Source organism: Rhipicephalus microplus, chromosome 7 (genome assembly GCF_043290135.1).
Source record: "Rhipicephalus microplus isolate Deutch F79 chromosome 7, USDA_Rmic, whole genome shotgun sequence".
In the NCBI taxonomy this organism is placed as follows: Eukaryota; Metazoa; Arthropoda; class Arachnida; order Ixodida; family Ixodidae; genus Rhipicephalus; species Rhipicephalus microplus.
In genome coordinates this window covers 32,839,185-32,847,008 of record NC_134706.1, presented here as the reverse complement: position 1 = coordinate 32,847,008, position 7,824 = coordinate 32,839,185, and the positions used below count along the sequence as shown (strand labels likewise).

Below are 7,824 nucleotides of genomic sequence, written 5' to 3'. Positions count from 1 at the left end.
TTGTTGTTGTTGCTGTTGCTGTTGTTGTTGTTGTTGGCTCAAACATGATTAGAGTGTAGCTGGATGGGTAGATCGATCGGATTGGTATGCGAATGTGAGACGCCCAAACCATTGCGATGCTTCCTGCGCAGATTCCGTCACCATGGCCAGAAATGGTATCGGGTGCCAATCTACCACGTAGGCCGCGGACGTCGGAAAACACATGCTTCTGCCATGGGCGTCAGCAGGGGGGTAATGGGCACTCGCCCCACTCAAGCCACACCAGCCCAAGCTATACAACAGTGATCCTACTGTACCCCTGGAGGCCATATCGAATAGTACGACGTCTGAAGCCACCGTAAAAGCGTACACACATACACCGGTTTCAGATAACAGACCACGATTTGTCTCAGCCATCAGTTTCAGAAGTTCGTGAAAATCAACGGGATCAACCGTGACGACGGCTCTCCTTTCCACCCACCGTCATGGCCTGGTGGAACACGCTGTCTGCATGATCGAGGAAAGACTTAGAAAAACTCATGGGGACAGCAAGTGCTACGAAAGTCCAACAAGTTCTCTTTGAAACGAACGTCATTGTGATCGGTGAAGTTTGGTTGACCGGCGTACAATTGACAAATGGTGCCTTGGATGTTCAAAAGTTGGCGCCAAGCCGATTATTCTTCGAAACGAGCCAATCCCGTTTTGGCGCACTAGTTTTCTTTGCGATGTTATTTGCCGCACAACGCTCGGGCCGAGCGCGTCGTGATATCTCGTTCCTGTCAGAACAGTGGTGGGGAACAAGCATGCTGATGTACTGCGGTTGAACTCTGCCGAAACCCGTTACCCATTCGGGAAACAAGTTTCTTAACGCGGCGATACGCTAACATGGGCGGCATATGGAGTAGGCAAAACGTCCGGGTGGAAGAAGTAGACTTCGCCGCCAACTATGCCTACAGGTATCCGCCGAAAAATGGTAAGTAGTGAGTGGCCTTCTCAGCTGTGCTCCAATGGCGTCTTGACAGTCGACGCACCGTGCATGTTTCGCAGCTACTTCCTTTTTTTCAAGCACGCAAGTTATTCAAAGAAACTCGCTAAATCACGTCAGATGCAGCGATCATTCCGCATTTCTCCGTCTGACGCCGCATTTGCACCCAAAAACTGGTTTCTGACGGTGCACCTATGAAATGTTTACATCCTCCGAAACCCGACCGAAACCTACCTTACGCATCTTTATTTTTTTAAAGCTGTACCAATGAGTTGAGGTCGTAATCTCCGTGACAGCTGGTGCTTCTGCAACACTTCAGCCTTGAGAGCCTTGTTTGATATCGTATCGCAGACAAACTTTGTTGGTAGTTCAGCTAGTCGTTAAACGGGTGTCAAGTGCACTTTCAATCGCGATAGAGCCTGCATGGATGAGGCTCGAATCTCTTTTCCACTATTGCCTTCATTAACAGCCAGTCGAGAGCAAAGAAACTGGATACCGATTTGGGCTCAATCGCGGTCGAAAGTTCCCCTTGTGTCACCTGGATTCAGAGACGCCCAAGATTGAACTGCTGATCACCTAGCTATCCTCGATCGGCTTATTTCGCTAACGATGTGGAAGGGGGCCATTCACAGTGAACTCGGGCACTATCGGCCCTTGGTGGTGATCGGAGGTACACCTTTAGTCACCCTCATCATGAGGTAGCACAGCCGATCATGCGGTGCACTTTCTACGGCGATCGAAAGTGCCCCTTGTGTCACCTGTATCCCGAGGCGCCCGAGATTGCACTGCTGATCAGATATCGCATCCCCCGGGCCATACCTTGATCGCGATTGGCTTGTTTTGCTCGTGATGCGGAAGGAGGCCAGTCACAGTCGAGAAACTAGGTCGCGATCGGGGCTCGATCGTGATCGAGGGTACTACACCTTTGGTCACCTTTATCCCGAGCTTGCACAGCTGATCATGGACCGCATCCCAATGATATATCTTGATCGCGATTGGCTTATTTTGGGCACAATGCGGAAGGGGGCCGGTCCTGTTCCAAAAATTAAATCGCGATCGGAAGCGCCCACACCTTTGCCTCAAACTTACGTTTGGTGGTCTCTGTTTTTCGACCACCGAATCAGACTTGTGCGTTCGTGAACTGCTATAATAATAGTATGGGGGGTTTTACTTGTCAAAACCACAAGATATGACTATGGCGTAGTGGAGGACTCAGGGAATTTCGACCCCCTTGGTATCTTTATCGTGCATCTAAATCTTAGCACGCGAGCTTTTAGCACTTCATCGCCATCGAAATTAGACTGCCGTGGCCGAAATCAAACCTGTGGTTTTCGGCACAGTAGTCGAGCATTACAACCATTTGATGAAATTCTATGTCATTGTCATTCGCAGGCAATTACTTTGCGAGTCACTTCATCATGGGAGGGGAGCGGTTTGACGCCAATCAACCAGAAGCGTACCTGTTCGGGGAGAACACCGACCTCAACTTCCTAGGGGGAAAGCCGACTCCTGTACGTGAGTTTGTGTGTTTAAGTGATTGGTGGCCTTGCCAATCGGCCAGTCATGTCTGTTAACCCGTTAAATAAGCTTGTCCAGTGCAGTGCGTTGGCTTCGCTCGTGATATTACCTATGGAGTTGTCCGTTGTGTTTGACGGGATGATGTTTGCAAAACTCGTCTTTACAGCTGCCTGCAATTGACTGCTGTAAGTGAAACCGATGTAAGTAGAAAGCGCATAGTTACGCTAAATTCGTAATTTTTTTGTTAAGTATCGTTGAATTGCTAATGATTCCTGGTAACTGTGTATGACCGCACCATTGACTTCTACATGACGCAAGCTCGTTAAGCACCCCTAGACATTTTCTTGCAGCCTGAAGAGAGCCATCTAAGCGTGAACAGCCCTGTTCCCTTAGCTTGCGGCTTGCACGATGTGACCATGTAAAAGCTGTTGGCAGGGGATTCAACCTGGGACCAATATCATTGCGGGTTGGCTGCCCTGTCTACTATCTCATTTAATCATGAGACTTTGGTTGTTACGTTGCATTTCATAAACAAGCTTATGGGCAGTTAAAGAATAGACACCAAATGGAGCTAATCACTTATGTGTAATCCCCCAAAAAATGAAGGAAGGTTCATGCGAAGAAAAGTGCTTATGTTTACTTGTACCTTTTCACAGCAAACGGTTCGGTAATAAGTTTTAATTTTTTGTAATTGGTTGATATCACTGCCCGCAGGTGGGAATGCACTGACATTGCTCGCCGTATCAATGTCGCATTCTTTCCCAGGCTGCTAGCCATTCATCTTTGTACAATTGTCATTTCTGTTACATTTCTATATGTGCTATAAATTCTTTGCTCTCCTGCCAAAACTAATTTAGCAGAAAACGGCATTCTATAGTGACTAAGTGCTGATTCAATGATGATCAGTGCAGATTCAAAGCTGCAGATATGTTGCTTTATTAACACCAATATTTAACTTGCATTCCAGTCTGGGTATGTGCTAATGATTGCAAGTACAGGTTAGCTCACCGATTGACCCGTCAGTTGGCATGTGTTGCATCCGCTGACTTTCCGCAGTTCCCGTACCCAGCGCCACAGGCCAACGAGCCGACGAGGCCGCTGCGAAGTCTAGTCAACATCCGTAAGGAGTCTTTGCGCTTTGTCAGGTACGTCGTTTGCTGAATATTCAACTCTTGCAAGCGTGGCCGTAATGTGATGTTTAGTGAACAGTCGGTGTGGCTGAAAAATTCTTTAAGTGCCAATTTTTACTCTTAACGGGGTGTGCATTGCAGGTTAATCTGCAAAATATACGGTGGGCATCGCAAACTATATTTAGTGAAATGGTCAGTGTGCTCTGTTTGTTTTGCAGCAAAAGCTGTTATGAGGTCACAACAGAGGTCGTTATTGATGCTGCCACTGGTGTCCGTAACCGCTATTGTCCGAAACAAGGGGAGGGACAAATAAATAAAAAAATATCCAGGCTGGAATTGGGCTCGGATATGGGTCCTTCTTTGCAAAAAGACCCTATACAGGCGTTGTGTAGGGAAGGAACCGCATTAACACATGTCAGTGATGGAATTGGTGCTCCAATTGCTCCGAACTGCGCTAAAAGAGAAATGCTGCTACATACTGCTCCAAACAGTAATTTTTGTTAGTAATGAATTGGTCCAAACCTGCTCTAAAATGACACTGAGAGAGTGAGAATGACTAGCTTTTACTGTTTGACCGACTCATAAATCCTAGAGAAACTGAAAAGAATTTGTGTACTATCGGCCAAGTGTGCACCTATTTCGCAGCATTATTGGCTTTGATCTCTCTTTTTTGTTTTTTCTTCCTTTCAGCTAGACATGGGGGCTAGTGTGGTGAAGTGTGAAAATGAGCAGGATTGCTTTTTACCGATTATCTACTGCTTATTGGACAGCAGTTCTATCGGACTGTGGTTGCTTCTAAGATGTGGCATTCAGCTTTTCCGTTTTGATTTGATTTCTGCCACAAGTACTAGGATCTTAAGTTGTGGGTCATTTGGCAACACATTTTCGGCAACCTGCCATTGTTTGCTTCATGTAATTAGCATTTTTGTGTGTAACATATATTTCATCATAAATATTTTATTTCCGAGATGCTTCAATAATAAAATGCTCCGAACGACAATTAATGTGTAGCAAATTCAATGTCGGCTCCTAAAACACCAATAGCTGCTCTTAACTAGCATTTTTCGTTTTTCTGCTCCGAAAATATTTATGGCTGCTCCGAAGCTGTAAATTTCCTGCTTCTCAAAGTATGCTCCAAAAAAAAAAGTCACTTCCATCACTGATATATAGTGTGGTGGAAGAAAAAAAGAAAACTACAACCAGGCATCACGCAATGACAGTTTAGTAACAAGGCGTCTCACAATATGAATTGTGTAACGAGTGGATTGTTGAATGCTTCCAACCCGTTACAAAGGGCTCGGCCAGAATTCTTCGTTGTTGTTAGTCGCCGCATCAAACATGTGCACATAATGCCTTGCAGATGCGTAGTGGTTGCCTCGCTTCTCCACAGAACGATGAATAATACCGCATTGTGTGCTTGCCAATTTTGACAAAAATTATGACTTGTGGCGTAACGGGTACCTTGCGAGCGTACTTGCATTAGCATGCCCCAAGAGAGTTCCCAACCGGTTCTTGAAGTGCCCCTCTCTCAGCTTTTGCCTTTACTGCGCTGCGCTTTGCACACAGGCCCGTCGTTTATTTAATTGGCAATAACTGCTACACCATCCTACTTGCCCATGCCACCCATGCCTGCAGTGAGTGAGAATTTCGCTTCCAGTGCTCATTGGTTGCTTGTTGGCTGGAACCCCTTTGCGACAAGTGTAAGGCCGCTTAGGGTATGGGCGTAAAGTCTCGTGCTGGAGGTATTTCAGACACCTTGCAAATCAAGGGAATGGTACCGTAGCAACTACAAAGCTATGCCAACTGGCACAGTGATCCGCCTTGCGGAATTTCTTAGGTTCCAAGGTGGTTGAATCGTGCAAGTTGAAACTAGGACTAGAAGGATAGACGATGACACACTGAGTGCAAACTGCAGGAAAAATTTATTTCCTGAGCTCACAGTTTTTATGCCCCGCACAGGTTCAACAAGGAGTGCACGACAACCAATTCCTTAGAAATGTGAGCTCTTCGCGAAACTTGTTCATTTAAGTACATCTTGGGTTCCAGTATCTGGAACATTGTGTGAGGGGGGGGGGGTGACAATAATAAACGAGTATTATAAAACGGTGCTACACATAGTAAGTTCAATATAACATTAGAGTAAATAGAATAAAAAACTTTGAAAGTCGGGGGAAAAAGAAAACGTCGCAGAACATGTGAGGCAATGACAAATTGCACATACACACACATACACAAACTTATGCTGTGTTGATTTGAATCTAGGCTGATAGCTTTTTTCTAATTTCTTTGTATCAAACTCCAGGGTCGACTTAGATTCGGGGATTGTGGAAAATGCGCTATTTTTCATTTAGAAAAGTGGTGCACAACTAGGGCCCCCCAGAAAGTAATGTAGCCGTTAGTAGCCGAGCCAACACCTGGCTAAAGTACACACACGTGAGGCCGCCACTTTGATCTTTGTAACGAGTGTTGAAGTTAGGGATGGGCAAAGCTGCAGTGAGGCGCTGCAGTGAGTGGCTCCGAACGGCTCAGCTCAGTAAAGCATTTTGAAAGGAGGCATTGCCAAACTAACACAGCGATTAAGCACGCTGTGTTTGTGCTGTTTCTATGTGTTTCTTTTTTTTTTTTAATATTGTTTAGCACTGCCTTTTCTGGTACTGGTTCTCGCACTTTCCTCAGCCACATTTTCTTCTAGCCTTGTGAGATGGATAACTGTTGCTTCCTGGGAATGTCTCATTAACCGGTCTGCATCTCTGTTCTGCCTCCTGCGTGACCACAGGATTCAAGACGAATCGTTGAAGGCGGATGACGATACGACGGAGGTGGCCCCGCCTTGCCGGTACAACATTGAGTTCACGTTCGACACGGACGTCCGGTGCGCCATCACCATTCACTACTTCTGCGCAGAGGAGATCACCAGCAATGGTCTGATGTAAGCGGCTTTTCTACCAGCTTGGATTGCACACAGAGTGGCCGTACTTTTCTCAGGTGATTGGCGCTTGACGTGTCGGTGCCTGTGATCGATGATGTTTCCTCTACACCGCCTCTGCATGGCTAGCACTGTGAGAAGCTGCTGTGGCCCGTAATTCTGAACTTGTCTCTTGCAGGTCTTGGAGAAAATCTCGCAATAGTGATGGCATTGCTAAAAGTGATCGCTCAGGAATGCTGCCGCACGAGGTCCTTTTACAGCATAGTGATATGGGGAGAGCTATCTATGGGGTTTATGGGAACGAACTATGAGAACACTTTCAGATTCAAGTGCAGTTGATTTAGGGTTGAATGAATAGACAGGAAAGTGTAGCAAGAACATCTTGATTCCTAGCTTGTTAAGGCTAGTTGAGATTTATTCTAATTAGTATTTGTAATAAAATGGCGATAGATACATTAATATATAAATTATATATTAGTAGTATATAATCTTAGTCAAACCATAATAAAATGGAAATGTGTATGAGGAGTAGTCAATTGTAACACAGTAAAAGGAGGATAGTTTTGCCAGAAAAGCAGCACGAGGTACTTTATACAAGTATTACGAACTACTGGATATGGTGAATCTGTTCCTTGTAAGACGTGACTTCACTGTGATGAGGTTTAACTGTAGTTAGAAATGCAATTATGACTGTAATTCTCGGTTTGGTGACCTGCTCTTTGCTCGCTCATAATGTGATTGTCCGTCTTGCTCCTTGTATATAGTTACAGCCCAAGAAATGCCGAGATGAGTTCGGAGACGTACCACTACAAACGCGGTGCCAACCAGCAGTTTAGCCAGTCGTCGCACATTTTCGATCCCAGCCTCTACTGCGAAGAAGAGGTGAGTTGGCTGCCTTGTCATGTTCTTAGGCATATCCATGTGTAGTTTTTAAAGGGACACTAAATAGGAACAGTGACTTGGTTTAGATGGACAAGCTGCACTCTGAGAACTCTAATATTATGTGTTTCGCTATCGTGAGTTCATTATTAGCTGAGAAAATCGAGGTTAAAGTCTCATTTTCAAATTTTGCGCTGACATCTCCGTGCCTGACATTTAAGTTTTCTGAATGCACTTTTCATATTTTCGGAACGTAGGCTCAAAGAAGCTTTCCGAAACTTTGTATGAGAGAAATGTGGCACCCACGGATGACAATGTCGTTTAATTTTATTGATTAAAAGCTACGTAGAATCCAGTAGATGCCTTCAAAATTTACAGTCTAACTCGGCTACAACGAACGCCACTTC

At 45.3% G+C, this 7,824-nt stretch overlaps 1 protein-coding gene across 3 annotated transcripts in view; it reads left to right on the top strand.

The window, feature by feature from the left end:
• The first annotated feature begins 549 nt into the window (after positions 1-549).
• Positions 550-7,824, top strand: part of Mrgn1 (Mahogunin ring finger 1) — a 34,049-nt gene continuing 26,774 nt past the window's right edge. Inside the window, exons 1-5 of one of the 3 annotated variants that reach the window (XM_075868954.1) lie at positions 550-952; positions 2,357-2,475; positions 3,506-3,627; positions 6,389-6,541; positions 7,303-7,420. In XM_075868954.1, coding sequence (XP_075725069.1) covers positions 865-952; positions 2,357-2,475; positions 3,506-3,627; positions 6,389-6,541; positions 7,303-7,420 — 600 coding nt within the window. In that variant the 5' untranslated portion in view covers positions 550-864. The remainder of the gene's footprint in view (positions 953-2,356; positions 2,476-3,505; positions 3,628-6,388; positions 6,542-7,302; positions 7,421-7,824) is intronic. The other 2 variants (XM_075868955.1, XM_075868956.1) reach the window with 2 other exon arrangements.